The sequence below is a fragment of the Clarias gariepinus genome, chromosome 26 (genome assembly GCF_024256425.1).
Source record: "Clarias gariepinus isolate MV-2021 ecotype Netherlands chromosome 26, CGAR_prim_01v2, whole genome shotgun sequence".
Classification (NCBI taxonomy): Eukaryota; Metazoa; Chordata; class Actinopteri; order Siluriformes; family Clariidae; genus Clarias; species Clarias gariepinus.
This window is the reverse complement of record NC_071125.1, coordinates 5993265-6010773: the sequence shown is the minus strand read 5'-3', so window position 1 is coordinate 6010773 and position 17509 is coordinate 5993265. Positions and strand designations below refer to the sequence as shown.

The 17509-nt window shown below is 38.3% G+C and overlaps 1 protein-coding gene across 10 annotated transcripts in view; it reads left to right on the top strand.

Annotated features, from left to right (window-relative positions):
• The first annotated feature begins 755 nt into the window (after window positions 1–755).
• ubr5 (ubiquitin protein ligase E3 component n-recognin 5) overlaps window positions 756–17509 on the top strand; it is a 44267-nt gene continuing 27513 nt past the window's right edge. For all 10 annotated transcript variants that reach the window (XM_053488324.1, XM_053488329.1, XM_053488327.1 and 7 more), the window contains exons 1-7: window positions 756–996; window positions 14676–14720; window positions 14860–14941; window positions 15051–15127; window positions 16051–16170; window positions 16640–16913; window positions 16991–17150. In XM_053488324.1, coding sequence (XP_053344299.1) covers window positions 935–996; window positions 14676–14720; window positions 14860–14941; window positions 15051–15127; window positions 16051–16170; window positions 16640–16913; window positions 16991–17150 — 820 coding nt within the window. In that variant the 5' untranslated portion in view covers window positions 756–934. The remainder of the gene's footprint in view (window positions 997–14675; window positions 14721–14859; window positions 14942–15050; window positions 15128–16050; window positions 16171–16639; window positions 16914–16990; window positions 17151–17509) is intronic.

Here is a 17509-nt window from a genome sequence, read left to right as displayed (position 1 = left end):
ATGTTATAAACTATGGGCTACATTTAATTAATCATAGAACTTTTTCTAAAGGTTTAAAATGGTAACAAAAACGTGGGAAAATGTAATATCGGCTTGGGATATTTATAAGATTGTGATACTTGTAGAATCACAATATTCATAGAATTGCCACCTAGGTATCGTGATAATATGGTGTCTGGAGGTGACTAGTGATTCTCATCCTTAATGTTTAATATATGAATATGATTGTAAAATATAATTATGCTGATGTATTGATACAGAGACCAAATGGTCACAAGTAGCCCTAGAAGGAGGAGGTATACAGCGTTTGTGTATGATAAAGCCATAATAACACGACACTATATAATAATAATAATAATAATAATAATAATAATAATAATTAACAATAAATTGTTTAAAAACTATACCACAAAAAAATCTCTAATTCAACTGACTCGCAATGCATGAATTTGATTTGGACTTACAAATTAAACATATTGTTCATTGTTGCAAATTATTGTTATAAGTTTTATCCCATGACAAAAACCGTGCATATGGTTTACAAGTTTTCCTTTACTTTATTATCCTGCACAAAAATATAATCCTGTATCTGATAACGTTTTCCCCGTTCTGTCCAATCCGCATGAGGAATGCAATTTTTTGGACGGGACGAGTGAAATCTGACCAATCACGGCGCACAAAAGTGAAACCAGGGCGTGGCTTGTACGGACCGGAAGCTTGATGTGGGGGGGGGGGGGACAAAATAACGAAGCAGCTCGAGTCGGTGGAGTTAAGATGGCGGTGCGGGGATTGTTGTAGGAGCTTGTTGGATGTTTCGGCTCACGTTTGAAGAGAATTTGGAATGAAATAACACAACCAGACTTGAGAAAGTGCTAAAAGACTCAATCAAAGAGATACCTTTCCCCGTTTTTGTGCTTTATTCCGGATTTAAATCATGACCTCTATTCACTTCGTTGTGCACCCGTTGCCAGGGACTGAGGACCAGCTCAATGACAGGTAATCTTGGCGAAAAGAAATCAATCTCAGTTTCCAGGGTGTGGTGAAAACATTTGAAAACACAACAGGTTGGATGGTGGATTATTTAACTAAATGATATTTTTTTATATACCTCGTTATCGCGGTGGATGCTAAACACACACACACACAGAGTTAGCAAAACGCGCAAGCTTAGCTAAGCTAACTGGAATGATTGGACAATGCGGGTTGGGGGATGGGGAGGGCAAAAAACAAGACGTGACCCCGGATAAAAAGAGCTTATATACGCGAAGGAAGGTTATTTCCAGGAAATATTGGTTTATCTCTGGTTTTAAAGCTTGGTCCGGGTGTTGACGTGAATAATGGCGGTTGTTAGGGGGGAAGAAGAAAATCGCTCGGCGGTCGCCATGCAGGCGGAGCAGCTAGTTCTGTCACCAGACTGTCAGGAAAACTCGATATAGCCTTAATTCTATTCAAACGGACGTGTTAGTGTATTACAAATAATATCCGTTAAGCTTGAGTGGCTAGTTTAGACGTTGATAGTTTTGAATTGAGCCGGTTAACTAGTTAGCTTAGCATAGGCAGGACATCTAATGGCCCTCAGGGTGAGCAGTTTATATTTGGTTCACACTCCCTCGCCATGTTATTATACTGTCGTTTGTTTGCTTTTGGTTGTTTTAACCGTTTTTTTTTTAGTTCTCTTTGTTTAAACTGCCAGCTCTTTTTAAACGAAAGTCACGCGCAAAAAAAGTCACTCCACGCGCCAGATGACGTCATTAATGTCTTTGCTTATTAATTTAGATATTGGTTGGATATACAGTGCATTTTTTTTATTTTATATTTTTGTATGTAATACATGTGAAAAATATGCATAAGATGTTTATAAAATCAGTTTGTGTGTGTGTATGTGTATATATATATATATATATATATATATATATATACAGACACATATATATATATTTAAAATGTGCAAGGATTGAACTACGTATTAGTGTAATGTGACAGGAAACTCATCAACGATTAGGTAGTGTGATGCAAACCGGGTCAGTGTCAAGGTGTATAATTTGTGTATACCTTCCCGGCCTGGTCCTTTACCCAGTAGACTCGGGCCACGAGGTAGGGTCCATCCATCGCAGGACACACATGCACTCTTAGCTTATTTATACACTACGGCTATTTGGGAACGGCAATCTGTCATGTCGCGCCTGTGGATGTAAACTCCATGAGGACCCCGAGGCGGGAATCGAACCCGGACTCTGCAAGGCGACGCTGCTAACCACTAAGCCACCGTGCCACCGTAATTTAGAGTTAAGGTTGCTGAAGCATACGAGAGTTAAGTGAGTTCCTGTTCTCGCTCAAAACCAGCATGACATCGTTTTCAGTCGTTCTCTCCTGAATGCTCTCTCTATCTCTCACTTTTTCTCTTTTTCTCTGTCTTTCAATTTTCCCCCCCAGAAAAGCCAGAAACCACAAACTGCTCTGTTCTACAAAAATTTCCCTGCTGATAAATTTGGCAAAGCAGTGTGGTTCTTGACAAAACTCTTCCAACCGAGATGTGATATCTAAAATTTTATATATAAAACGCAAATTCTGTTTGACCGATGTTTGAAGAGGTAGTTCTCCCACAGATGCGTTACCACCTCCGAAATCTTTGCAAAACAACTGTTCAGTGCTTGGAGATGGAAAATTCCCCTTCGACACTGTATCAGGCTTAATTTCATTTCCATCTGACATCTGGGTGGTGTTGTCATCAGTGCAAGAAATCATGCAAAACAGCTTCCTGGATCTTTCAATAAAATTCCAAGACCAGCAGTGGCTTTGTGAATGCACGATTCTGGCTTTGAAAAACTAAAATGTTAACAAAATCAACAACATGCTTTATTTTTAAACATGCTCGGCAAAGTTGTGGAGTACTATTTGTTCATAGAACTTTGCAATACTTTACCGGTTAACTCAATAAACATTATTAATTATATTCCCTGCGTTCTGTTCTTTCCCTTGCATTCATAGTAAGGGTGTACAAGGGTGGAGTCGCGGGTAACCTCTAGTGTTGAATAAATCCGCAAAAAACGAATGTCACCATTGGGACAATTTCACATTTTAAGATTACTATTCAGTGAATTGTCACATGCACAATTATCTTAAAGCACAGGGAATTATTTTTCCCCCACATGTCCCCGGGTTAGTCAGGATACAGCGCCCCCTGGAGCAGATAAGGTTAAGAGCCTTACTTGGGGGCTCCATAGTGGCAGCTCGGGGCTTGACGCTCTGATCGGTAAACCCAGAAGTAACCGTTTGTCACTTATTTAGTTTCAAAATAAAATTGCCCCCCGTTTTATTTTGTTAATCACTGCAGATAAATTTTTTTTTAAAGAAAGATCACATGGAGCATCTGATGCACGAGTCCCTGTACATGAGCTGTTACTATACCAACAGTATATTAATATAAACCCAATGCTCAGCCAGAACTAGTTTTGTAGCCGTATTGTTCGAAAATAAACCACACCTTTTGGACAGTCTAATTCAAGAACGTTGTAATCAACCTGTAACAGCCCGAATGTCCCGAAGGGTTTGACACAAATACACTTTTTAATTAATCGATGTCCGACATCGTGTATGCTCATATAATTTAATTCAATCACCAGTGTGTGTGTCCCCCCCTTTTTTTGGCTGTTAATAATAATTTCTGAACTAATAAATATTGCAAAACAGCACAGAATACTGCTAGTAATAAAACAACTAAATAATAAAAAAAGGTAATTTTCAATATGCTCCACATTTTTGCATCTTTGTGTCGGATTCACTGGATCTTGTTTCTGCTCTTGTCATCAGCTCTGTATGTTATCAAAGGAATGCTTGAGGTGTCTTTCAGTGACTTGTTTTAGGCTTGTAAAAAAATAAAGCAAGGTCATTTAAGGAATTTAAGGATGGACTTTTTTTTAAGAGATGACATTTTGCAGCATTGCAGCATTATTGAAATTAGCATACAGTATTTGGTTTGAAAGACATTAAGTTTTTGCCTGTTTTGGTTAACTCGCCTGGCAACCTTGTCAAACCATGAGGGAATAAAGTAACAGAAGCTGCTCTGGTGAAAGATGTGTGTGTGTGTACAGCAGGAAGATATGTCGAGTATCATGTTGGTGTATTTAGGAAAGATTTTTCTTAGACATGTTATGCTCGCTGATTCATGAAATGCAAACAACAAAGCAAACACAAAACCCGGACGTGATATGTTAACTAGTCATTTAGGACGGTGTCAGGTGGTTTATTCTGACATGGTTGAATTTTTCACAGAACACATTTCAAGAATTTTTATTCAAAATTCATTCAACTTTATTAATTCTAGAGGAAAACAGCCTTGTCTTGGTTACAGTTGTTTACTGATGTTTTGAAAGAGTAATAAATAAGACAAAGGTAAAGATGAGATGAATCCACCCATAATTTAATCGTATTTATTTAGGCTTGTATATTACATGCTGGCTACAGGGGCCTGGAGCCTATCCCAGGAGACTTTGGGTATGAGGCAGGGTACACATTGGACCGGTTGCCAATCCATCACAATTTGGGAACGCAACGCCAATTAGCCTAATCTGAATGTCTTCGCATTGTGGGAGAAAACTACAGTACCTGGAGGAAACCCACCAGGGAGAACATGCAAACTCCACACACACAGACCCCAAGGCGGGAATCGAATCCTTGACTCTGGAGGTGCGAGGCCAACAGTGCTAACCACTCTGACGCCATGCCGACACTTTGATTATCTTTTTGTGTGTGTGCGTGTGTTTTTTGTTTTTTTTTAAACTTTTGACAGTTTTGGCGCCAAGTTGTAAATTAGCTCTGATCATATGCCCATGTGGCGCAGACATCCGAGCTTGTAGAGAACACAACTTGCTAAAATGTTGTCCTCCTGTCAGTTTTTTTTTTAAATGTAGTTTTATTGTTGTAAAAGTAAATCACTCTGAAAAAAAAGAGAGAACCAGGAGTATTGATATCTTCCCCCCATGATTAAGACAGTATGGACATAGTTTTTCTCATTTGTATAGAACTTTTGCATTTTTTTTTTAATCCAAGGACACGTTCTCTGTCCTTTTGTGTTGACTAGCAGGGGTGTTTGGAGTATGTAGATCAGCCCAGGATGGTGTCCTTAATGTACATCGTGTAAAAAAAAAATTTTTTTAACTGTTCGAGCAGTTGAGTTGTTGCAGTTAGAATTTTTTTATGGTCCAAAAACCTGGTCACTCTGTAGGGTTTCTTTGCACAGTGCAGTATCGGGTCGTCTGACCTTTCAGGAAAAATTCAGGTCAGAGGGTGCCGTGGTCGGTTAATGGATGTGATGTAAATGCTATACAGATGCGCCAGTCCAACAACCTTTCACAGTAGAAGACTGCTAATGTAAATTTATATGGCTGTAACTAGAGATGTACCTAGGCCCGAGCGATATAACGATAAATAGTGCGATCGACGCTTTCTCAGTTGGCCATGTAAGAGCAATGCATTAGGAGAGCTCAGATCTCAGATCAGGGCCCACATCCTGTAATGAGGAGGCTGATTACAGCATAGGCTGTCACATTTTAAAGGGTCCTTCAGATGCACTCTTCTTTCACCTGAAAATGAAGGGGACGTGTTCAAGGGCCAAAATATCCCCGAGGACACGCAGGACCCGAGGATATTAAAATTAATCAGATCAGAGAGCATAGTCGCATATAAATTGAGTAGGGGAGTCATTCCAAGTTGCAGAATTAAAGACTTTATATTCCTAATGTTTATTGTATCATATTAACGTTAGGTCAGTATACCAGTTGATTTTGCTTGCTTTCTTTATTTAACATAACGCAAGTTAAGATCCTTATTTATTTTAATTTAAAGTGAGTAACTCTCCACCCTTGTGTGTCTTGATTAAAAAAAAGGGGCTTAATTAAACCTTTAAAAAAAAACATGACTTTGTAATAGCTCATTAAAAAGATCACTAATTATCTATCAACAGCTGAAGCTTTTTTTGTAATAAAATCTTTTTCGATATCGCCCAGTCCTGGATGCACTAGTTGCAAGTTTTCTTCATAACTGTGCAAGGTTACAGGACTTTGTCTCTAGGTTTCTGGTCAGAGCTGAAGATGAAAATTGTGGGCAAAGCGCAACTTGATATAGTGTAAATCTTTTTGATATAGTTGAAGCCATCAGTGAATATAATTTTACTGATAGTTAAGATATTAATAATCTTTTTGTTTATTCATATTTTCAACTTCTCTAACGAAGTTGAACCAGCTGTACTCGTTAAAAATGCTTTTCTCGGCATAGAATTGGTTACATCTGAGAGTAATCGGCTGATCAACAGTCTGATCATCATTGCTGGCTGATCGATTGCCACGTCTCTAGATTTAATCCAGGCAATATTTCAGTTGAACAGATGGATCGCTAATACTGTTGTGTTCAAAAGTGACCCCGCCACATAATTTTGCAGCTAAACGCAACGTTACTACGTATCAGAGTTCATCAGTTCAAAATTCGTTAACATTATAAAGACGATACTCGTACATATAAACCGGAGAGTGATTCGTTTCTGCTTGAAGGTATCCAAGATATTGGTGTTCCCTACCTGGATATGTTTTATGATTTATCAGAGGAGACCTGTAAGTACTCCCTGGTGGGACATTCGAAGCTTAGGAACATTTGGTTGAAGCTTATTATTGGTTCTTACTAACTACAGTCTGAACGTAACCCATGCGCACACCAATGATTACATTCGCTTTGCAATAGCTTTAAAAAGACCAAAACTACCTGGAACTCATGGAGCTATTGAGAATTCTGTACTAAAATAGCAAAACTTTGACATGTGTGGGTAAGAAATTTAAACAAATGATACTGGTTTTATTAGGTGATGTAAGCAAGGTCATAATTTGCAACCCTAATTATCAAGGGCAATTTAGACATTTTTAGTGGTTATAAACGAACGTTATGGTGATATTGAGCAATATTTCCAGCTGCAGGTTTAATGAAGCGATTTTAAATCAACCTGCAAGAACATGTACAATAATGATGGAATTTTAAGTTTTGTTCAGTTTTGTCCATCAGAGATCCTCAATGGATCATAATGACCTGATATAGACAAAGGTGTCCGTCAGATGGCCTTCTTGGAAAGCCGACTACTCTTCCAGGAGATTTTCTAGCCTTGATATCGCAGGAAGTGAGGTGCTTCCCAGTATTCATGCGCAGCTGCGAGTCACTTCACTGCGCAGGACAGGACAGCTGTTTGGGTTTGATGCCAGATACTGATTCAGAGGCGATGGAGCAGATAAAATCTCAGGGAGCTTGGCGACGATGTGGATTTGCAAAGTGAGCTGCTCTTCTCACATCGCATAGCTGTTGCAGAAGGGCTGCTGTAGGATCTGGGCTGCTGACTAACGTTAAAAGTTTTTGTTTCTGGATGAAAAACATACTTGTGGTATAATTATGTTTACTGTATTATTTATAAATTAATTTCCAAATTTGTTTAAAATCCTCTATGGATCGCGAGGTAAGTATAATAAAATAGGTGGAATTTTAAAAATGTGTGTAAAAAAAAAAAAAAAAGAAGCTGCGATTTATTTCTTAACTTATTACTTAGCCAAATAATTCTTTATGAAGTATTATCGATAGGTTTCAAGAAACAAAGCAGTGAAATGGAGAAGTCATTCACACGAGGCAATCATTCACTTGCTTTTAGTCTAAAGTGAGTTTAAACCAAAGAAGGTTGGACAAACAGGGTTGATTTGACGAATTCGCTAGATGTTTCGCTAGGTACTTGGAATTGAATTAATCAGAAATCACAAGTTCAAAGCCTCCGATCTGCCCTTTTCCTCCAAACTCTGTATGCAATTCTTAAACCCACTCGTTACTCAAACACAAGTTTGAGACTTTTAAGACGTTTGAGGTGGTAAAACATCTCTGTCTCTTTAATAATCGTAGAGGTGGGAAACTCTGAATTATTTAAACCTTTTTATCCAGTGTGGTCGAATTAAATAGTTTGCAAATGCCAGACGAAAGAGATATGTGCTGTTATTAGGAGCGGGCTTCATTTAAGGGTTTAAAATTTAAAAAAGTTTGAGAAAAAATGTAATATCAAATCGGGATATTTATAAAATCATGAATCGCAATTTTAATACTGATGAACTGGCGATTCCCGTCATTAGTAAATTGGCGACTCTGAGCCACATGTCAGTTGAATACAGATATGATGTACAAATAGTTCAATAATAATGCATAATACAGTTTTAAAACAATTTAACAATCATGATTACTATTAGAATAATTTTTTTTTCAAAACAAATTGGGTCAATTTAATTATTTTCAAGAAATTCTATTGTATTTAAAGAATTTTATTTATATTTGCATTGCACTTGAATCCAGCAGGTGGTGCGCTCTAAACCACTCACAGCGTGTAGTGGGACAAAATTAATTTAAGTTAATTATTTAAGTTTGTTTGCAAAAAATATTAAATAATGATATTTTTAATAACTAACTGATGTGAATAAATATTACTCTGTGTATTGATGTGATTAGCAAGATTGGTTACTTCACAAACAGACATGGCTTAATGTTTTTTTTCTTTTCTCATTTTTTTTCTTGACTTTTTTTTTTTGGCCTGCCTGCACATACGTATTTGCTTTGATTCTTAAAAATAGTCAAAATAAACGTTTTCCTGCTCAGTTCTGTAATTGCAATCTAACATTCATTCTCTGTTACTTCCTATATCTCGCATGCACGGAGTTGTAAAGTTAACTTCCCGAAAGCATCCAAAAGCTGACTTACATGGTTCAGTACCTTGTTTTAACTGTCTCAGAGATTATGGGGCGACAACAAGGAGCCTATGTTTCTGTCTTACTTTCTTTGCATTTCTATCTGTCTGTCTATTGTATCTCTGGATTTTCGTTTATCTCTGCATCTCAGCATGTGTCTGATCGCCCTGGCGTAGGTCCTGTTTTGTTGTGGAACCTTTGTCTTGATGTCTGATGGTGTTTGTCTCAGTGTGTGTTTTCGTTTCCTGCTTATTATAGATTGGTCCGATTAACCCGGCATCTTAGCTTACAGTGTCTGATCGCCTTGTCATGTGCTGTTTTGTCTGATCTCTTAGACGTATGCCGTGTGCTACTGATTACCTTGGCATATGGTTGGGCCTCTGATCGAGTCAGTCCATCAAATGTGTGCAGTTTAACTTATTACTCATGTTTTTAAAACAGAGTGAAATTATTGTAGCTGCTTTAGTCAACATTGAGCAACAATTTCTCTCACCCCATCTGATATTATCTGAGTTTTAACAGCAGGACTACTCTTGAGACTGTCTTGTAAAGTGTAAGTTTTCTTCAGAAGCTGTTTACAAGCGCTCAGAGCTCTCAGACCTGTTCCTTATCCCTGTGAACTGTGAAGAATGACCCAGGAATACACACTCAGCTCTTTTAAAATGTTAACTCAAGTGCATGTTTTTCCCCCCACCGGTTAGAGCTTTATTACTGACTAGTCTTTCTTCCCCTCCAGCTTGTGTGTTTGGGGTGGGGGTGTTGTGCGTGGGGTGGTGCTGGGGTTTGATGTCGAGCTGCATTGTTGCTGGAGCTCGTTCAGGTCCTCGGAGGCTTAATCAGAGTTGTTACTCCTCCAGTTTGACTCGTTTCCAAGGAGACTCCTTGCGCTGTGTGTTTAAAGGACGACTGGGAGGGAGGTTCGTTTTCCCATGCGACCCGCAAAAAGACAATACCAAATGCTGGAAATTAAACTCTCAGGCTTAAGGAGGGCTCGCAGGGGAATAACGGTTCGGGTTTCTGCCAAATGGGGCGATCTAACAAGCATCTTTTTCTTCTAAAATATTGCACGTGCCGCTTAGCGATGAAGTATACATGGGTTAACGCAAGACGTCAGTGCTCTGTCAATAGGATTAATGTCTTGTGTGTCAAACACAAATGAATGCATTTTTAGTGATCTTAACACCAACGGCAACAGTTGTAATTGATTTAACATTGCATGTTGTTGGCGTATTGCAAAATAATAATAATTATAATAATAAAAAAAGTAAAGCTAAATGCCATCAGCTGTTGTTATACAGCCTTTAAAGCATTAAATATAAGGCGTTTATGGATTTCTTTTTTTAAAGCCCATTTTTTTGAGAGGTAGTGTGTTTGGTATAATGTAGTATAACGGCGGCATCAGCTGTCAATTATCTAGTGGTGGACCGGTTCCTCTCATGCCATTTCTATCTTATTATGTGCATGTTTATTCTGATGGAGTGAGAGCAGAGTACCGAGAAGTAATAAATGCAGCAGATGCCTGCTGTCGTAAATTGAATAAGAAACAAAGTTTCGCACAGTGAATGGGATCTTTTTATTTATTTATTTATTTATTTATTTTTTTTAAACTGCTTATACAGAAATCATCTGTGTGTTTAAAGGGGAGATTTCAAACATCAAACTGTGCATTTGGGTTTTCAGATATGTCACGTAAAGTTTCATTTTTGCTACAAAAATGTTTAAGTTTTATTGCTGTTGGAATGTGGGAATGTCATCGAAAAAATACAAAATGTGCAATGTTGTATTATTATTTAAAATTTGTATGCCTTTTTTTGGTCAACAACCATCTCTTTAAAATTATTTTTTTATTTATGTGCATAAAGGATATGTCACACTACTAATGCTTTTACTTCTAATAAACTAGAGAGTGTTTATTATTTTGTTTTATTATTATTTTTTTTTAAATATTTGGTCTTACTCTTAACAGATAGGACAGATGGAAGGTTGGACCTCCGAAATGTGAAATGATTAGAAGTATCACATAAGTCAAAATATTGCGTTAAAGATCATGTGTATTTGTTTTTTTTTGTGCCGACAGATAATGCCGGCCCGTTACGCTCGCTAACGTTATATTTCAGACCTGTGGGAAACACCGGGATGCAACTTAATGTCCAAGGTTATCAATAGGTGGAGTTTAGGAACAAGTTAAGAAAAAATGGCTTGTACTTTACGCCCTTTCACCTTATTATTAAAAAAAAAAAAAAAATCACAAGCAGCTTTGGACCGTTAACCTTGACCATGAATGCTGTCCGAATGTGCAGCCTACACGGGGAGACTACACATTTTGATGCAGCACAGGACGCGATTTAGGAAGCTTCGCAAGCTTTTAAGCACTGAGATGCATCACAGCACAAAGTAATGCAAAAGACATGCTTCGTTATGTTTGCATTTCGAGGCGTAGCTTTTACTTTTCCTTCTCCGTATGTAAGGCCGGCACGTGCACCTCCTCCACCCTCGTGCCATATGGATTCAGCCAATCATTGAGTCATGTGACTCAAATCACAAAACTGGATAAAACATTTTTTGTGTTCAGTTCGCCCTATATAATACCTAAAAATAAAAGCTGCACAAACTAAGCCCTGATGATACTTTCTGTTTTGCGTACTTTAAAACTAACTTAACTTTTACAAGTATAGTATGGGTGTAAAGGTACATATAATCATATAGTGCTGTTCAGCACAGGTTGTACCGTTCTGTACCGTGTGCACTGTGCTCAGAGTTAATAAAGTCTGACTAGTGCTGGGCAATTATTAGCATGATTGGTTACTAAATTTGAATGTTATAAGAAGAAAATATTGTGTTCTGTGCACCCGGGATGATTCCCATCTCTAACACAAATGGCATAACCCGATAAACAGCTCGGGCTTTCTTAGCAGCATATAGACAGATGACTCTATACAGTTTTCTGTCTGAGAAAGAAAATAGACACGACTCATCCGCTAGTCAGTGTACCAGTGTTGGCTTTGGTTAAATAATATAACACGTTTGATCCCTAATATCCCGCTCGATACAATATTAATTCATGATACCGGTTTAATTTTTTTTTTTTAAATATCACCATCTTTAGAAATGCCCTGATTCTATATACATTTTTATATCATGTATATATTTTTATATTCATTACAATTCTAAACAAACTGATGCTGCGATGTGCGTGAATTTTTTACAGCACACCACCTGTAGGATTATAGAGGAACTGCAACATTTTACCATCTTGCATGCAAACATGTATTGATTAAAATACACCTAAAAAAATCTCGCTGCATGAATGAAACGTTTTTCCCCCATTACTATTTACTATCAAAGATTATTGGTTGGAACTGTGTGAAACTAGTAACTGTGTCATCACCAGTAGCAAATGGTGCATATAATGTTTTTAAAATATGTTGTGTTTACATATTAAAAAAGAAATTCATCCAAATAGATCTTTAAATAATTATTCATTACATAATACATAGTTGAACTGGTAAATGGAAACAACATTGTAATGTCTTTAGGCTGTGTCTTAAGTTCCCTTCATTTTTGCAAGTGGCGATCTCTGTGGTTTTTAACTGTGACGTGGTTGTTGGTGCCGGATAATCTGGTTTGTGTGTTTGAGAAACTGCTGATCTCCTGTGATCGGTCTCTAGAGTGTTCAGTAACTCAACAGTAACTTATAATCAATGGCAGATGGCTCACAACAGTGAAGGGTCCCATTGGGTTTCACTCCTGTCTGTCAGAACCAGTCAGTGGGGACAGGGTCTCTCAGAAAGGCATTTTATCTCATATCATGTCTATTTTGCTAAGGATTTTATTTTTCATAACTTAACATTATTGATCTTTGAATTAAAAAGAAATCAGTTATAATTTTAATGATGCGCTAAAGATGCTAAATACAGTGGTGGTGTTGATGTTATTGAGGGATCAGACTGTAACTATCTGACTGTAACTATTTAATAAAACCTTAGATTTTTTAAAAAGATCAATATGGTTAGAATAAAATGAACCCTAATAAGGATTTGAACAGCATAAGGACAAAAAGTAAAATGGTGTTTATTGACATCAAACTTGAATTTATTGTAATTTATTGTAATTTGTTTACTATTACAGACTCTAGTATGTCTGTATGTTATTTAAATGGTGAAGAGGGTTACCTTGTTTAAAATGATTGATGCTGTAAAATGGGACTAAAATAAAGGTATCTTGAAGATTGAAATTTTTAGTTCAATAGCACTAAAGTTTCCTATCTGATTTGTCTTGATCTTCTACTCAACACTACGGTCCAGTAGGTGATAGTATGGCAGCAATAAGCTTAATAACAAACTAAAAAGCAGAAAAAGCGATGCTCTTCAAAAAAGCGAGTATTTACAAAAGATGGAAAATTTGGCAAAAGTTGTGACATACATGGTGTCCCAAAAAACTGACATAATTTGAAATGTATATCGAAATAGGGGCACTTCCACATAAAGGCGCCTATTGGGGGCGGTGTAACACACTGCTCCTTTCGCTTGCGTGAGCTCACCGACCCCCCTGGCTGTAGAGCCATAATTAATGTGGGAGCACTAAGTATCTCTTATCCCTCCCTCTGAGAGGGGCTCGGCCAATCAATTCTCTCTAGACCTCCGGTCCCAGAGGTTACTCCCGATTTTTAGATGACAGGGCAAGCACTCTTCCACTGCGTCACCCGGGGGCCCTGAAATATGACTATCTGAGTACCTACATGTCAGTGAAATATAGATTAGAACGGATATATAGATTTTATAACCGACTTCACAAATGTGTCTAAGACATGACACACATCAAGTTGGTAGTCCACTCCTGGTAAACACGCTGTAGTATATCCTGCGTACCATTTCTCCAGCGGCTCAATGATCACCTGCTTGAGTTCTTTGTTGATTGAGGGGGGATGAAGACCAGTCCTTTCACATACAGCCCCACCAAAAAAAAAAAAAGGTGTCAATTCAGGTAAAGGTGGGAGCCATTTCAACAGCACATTTGTCATTATTACTGGAAGAAAAGGCAAAAAAAAAAGGAAGTGGAACATTAAACTTAGCTTCTACACATCTTAAGATATTTTGTTAGATTACGATATGATGTAAAATTGTTTTTGGGACACTCTGTATTTTATGAAATTTGTCAATTTAAGACCAGTTAATATTTTGTACGTTTATCTAAATAATTAGAAAAGTATGACTCAATTCTGTATTAAAAAACACAACGATTCTGTTTGAATCGAATCACAAATGATGAATTTAATCTCACAATCCGTTGATTCGTCATTGTACCAAAGCAGCTTTTCAGAATCTTAGAGAAATGCGTAAGTAAATGTTTACAAATTTCAATGATCAAATTGTACCCAATGAGCAAGTCGAAGGTGATGGTGGCTGGGAAAAAACTCCCTGAGATAGCAGGAGGAAGAAACCTTGAGTGGAACCAGACTCAACAGGGAACCCATCCTCATTTGGGTGATGATCAGATTGCAGGCATTGATCTTCAGTCGAACTGTCTGGAAGTTCAGTATAACAGACGAGGTGTTTAAGTTAATCTAAATGATACGATTAGTTTGTGCTCAGACTGGTTTTGCGCCATTTTTCTTTTTTTAGGTAACAGGGAGCCGAGTGGTTAATTAGTAAACCTCGTTGTTGAAATTAACAGAGGTAAACATTATTGCATCATAAAATATAAAGTCCATTAATGTTCCAGTATGCAAATGCTGAATGTGAAGCAACAGGGAAAACAACATTCTCGTCTGGTGGTTGTTTTTTTTTTTTTTTGTTTTTTTTTTTTGTTAGTTTTAAGTTACAATTTTTTACATGAGATGTGTATATCAGCCTTTTCTTCACCAAAAACGTGCTTGATTACGAAAAACAAAGACGGCTAATCCTTTATTACCGTTTCTCACTACAGGCTTCGCGAAGTGTCCGAAAAACTTAACAAATACAACTGTAACAGGTGAGAAGTTTGAAACACTACACCATTAGCTAAACTCACAGGAAAGCTAAAAGTGGTGTACATGAACCACTTTATTTATTAAATTTTTATTTATTTTGTTGTTCTGATCTAACCTCTAACCTTTGTCTTTGTTTTGCAGTCACCCACAGCTTAACTTGCTGGAGCAGGCCACGCTTAAGCAGTGCGTAGTCGGACCAAACCACGCTGGCTTCCTGCTTGAGGTAATGGCTCGGTGTTGTACTTCGTCTTGTCTTTTCGCGCAAGCTCAGATTTTTATCAGCTATAATCGCTTTAGAAGCTGCAGGAAATGACGCCGTGCTCTGTTTTCAGGACGGACGGATCTGCAGGATAAGCTTCGCCGTGCAGCCAGATCGCCTGGAACTGGGCAAGCCGGACGGAAACGATGGGTGAGACTCTAATCACGTTTTCAAATTGGAGCTTTTACGAGTGGCTTGTTCTGGATGTAATTGCGCTTTTTTGGGGAGGTCCTGTCGATTTTCAGTTTGTTGCTTTTGGAGTCAGGTTTTCCACAATAAACACACTGCATTTTCTTGACAGTTTTAAGGCAGTATTTCTTATAATGATTAAAAAAATTAGATGGTTTGCTAAGCAATACGTTAGCGGTATGTTTTAAGCATGTTGACTTATTTAAAAAAAAAAATAGAATTGGGACTGTTCTTCATGCTTTTTGCCACAGTGTAAAAAATTTTTTGGAGTAAGGGTATTAGACGATTTTGAACAGAGGTGTCAAGGGAAGCCATTGGATTTAGGAAGGAGACATGAGGGAGAAGATAATCTGTCCCCTTTGAATCTTTTTTCCCCCCCTCCTCTCTTTTCAGTGCATGGTGTTATTGCTTTGCTGCTCTAAAATAAAACGGCATTGCTTTGCTTTGGGTTGCAAAATGCTGCTGGCTTTTAAAAATAATTTTTTAAATATAATTTAGTCATTGCTTTCCATTGAAAAGTCCAGGCTATTGCATCTTTTCTTTCTTCTTTCCCTCGCCACTTTAAATAACCCCTAAACTTAAAAGTACCAAAATCTTTACTAATCATTATTAAGAGCAGATCTCTGTCCCAGCACCTAACAGCCATTTTTCTTTTCTTTTAAATTTTTTTTTAATTAATTAATTTATGACTTGCAGTCAGTTTTGACATATCCAAGGGTGTTGCCATGCTATTTAGCCCTTGAACTCTTCCTCCCCTCGCTATATTTAAGACTTTGATAAGAAATTAATATATCAATGCCTGGCATGACCTGGCTGTATTTAATAGTCCCGAAAAGTTGGGGCTGCAATTTTTGTAACTGTAATCTCCGGTCTTTTGTTTCCAGTTCAAAGTTGAGCAGTGGCTCAGGGACAGGAAGGACCTCCAGGCCAGGTAGGACTAGTGATCCGCCCTGGTTCCTGTCTGGTTCTGACACTTTGGGCCGACTGGCAGGCAACACCCTTGGGTAAGTGGCTGGAAGTGAGGCATTCAAAAGCCTTGGCAGGGAAATCCTGAAGGTTTTTTTTTTCCTCCCCCTTTTGTGTTATTTCAGGCTTTGAAATGATGATAAACTTCATTCCAACACATTAATCAGGTGAAAAAACTACTCTTGGGCATATAAATAAATCATAAAACATTAAGTCCACAAGAACATATGTGGTCCTTCTTTTTTTGTTTGTTAAAAAAAAAAAAAAAAAAGTAAATCACTATAAACTGGGAAAATAATTGTTGGGTACAATAACGTAAAAATGTTCCTAAATATTGTTTTTTTTAAGTATACTGTGAAAATAATTAACAAGCTGGCCCCTTCCCCATTAAATTCATATATGGAGGCAGATATTTAAGCTCCCAGGGTTGTGCATGGTTTATTACCTTTTTTTGTGTTTGTGTACGCTTGCATCTGTGTATGTGAATGTGTGCATGTTCCTCTACAGGAGCCGCTGGAGTTCAGGAGTAGGTGGAGGAGGTGGAGCCAGCGGGGGCAGTGGGGGTGGAGGGACCGGAGGAGGCGGGAGTAACAGTGGAGGAGGCGGAGGGGCTAGCGGAGGCGGAGGAGCGTCTTCTGGTAGATCAAGTGCCGCAGCCCGCGATTCGCGGAGACAGACACGCGTGATCCGCACGGGCCGGGACCGAGGGTCAGGACTGCTGGGGAGCCAGCCGCAACCCGTCATACCGGCATCCGTCATTCCTGAGGAGCTCATCTCTCAGGTAACACACACACGTACGCGCACAGATCCAAAAATGTATCAGGTCATACATAAATAATTTTTTTTAAATTGTCTTAGGCCCAAGTGGTCCTGCAAGGGAAATCGAGGAGCGTCATCATCCGCGAGCTGCAGCGCACCAACCTAGACGTCAACCTGGCCGTGAACAACCTGCTGAGCCGAGACGACGAAGATGGGGACGACGGCGATGACACGGCCAGCGAATCCTACCTACCTGGAGGTGAAGCCTCTCAATTAACCACCTTTCGTATTTAAACTGCCCCCTTGAGAATGTAATGCGGCAGAAACCTTCACCGCTCATTCAGGATCAACGAAAATTATCATGTTCACTAATCATGGGCGTCTGTGAGCGATTCAGATCGCGATTTCCTATTGTACAGGAACAGATTTATTTCTGACTGTTGCTATGACCTTTCAAAATTGTTACATAAACATATCTTTCATAATAAGTTATACAAGTGTGTGTGAGGATAAGTGCAATCATAGACAACCCCATGATGTGGCCTGCAGGTTTGAAAAACCTTCTGAGCGGTCAGAATAGAGGATCTAGCAGGACTGTGGTATAAATTTGTGCATTTA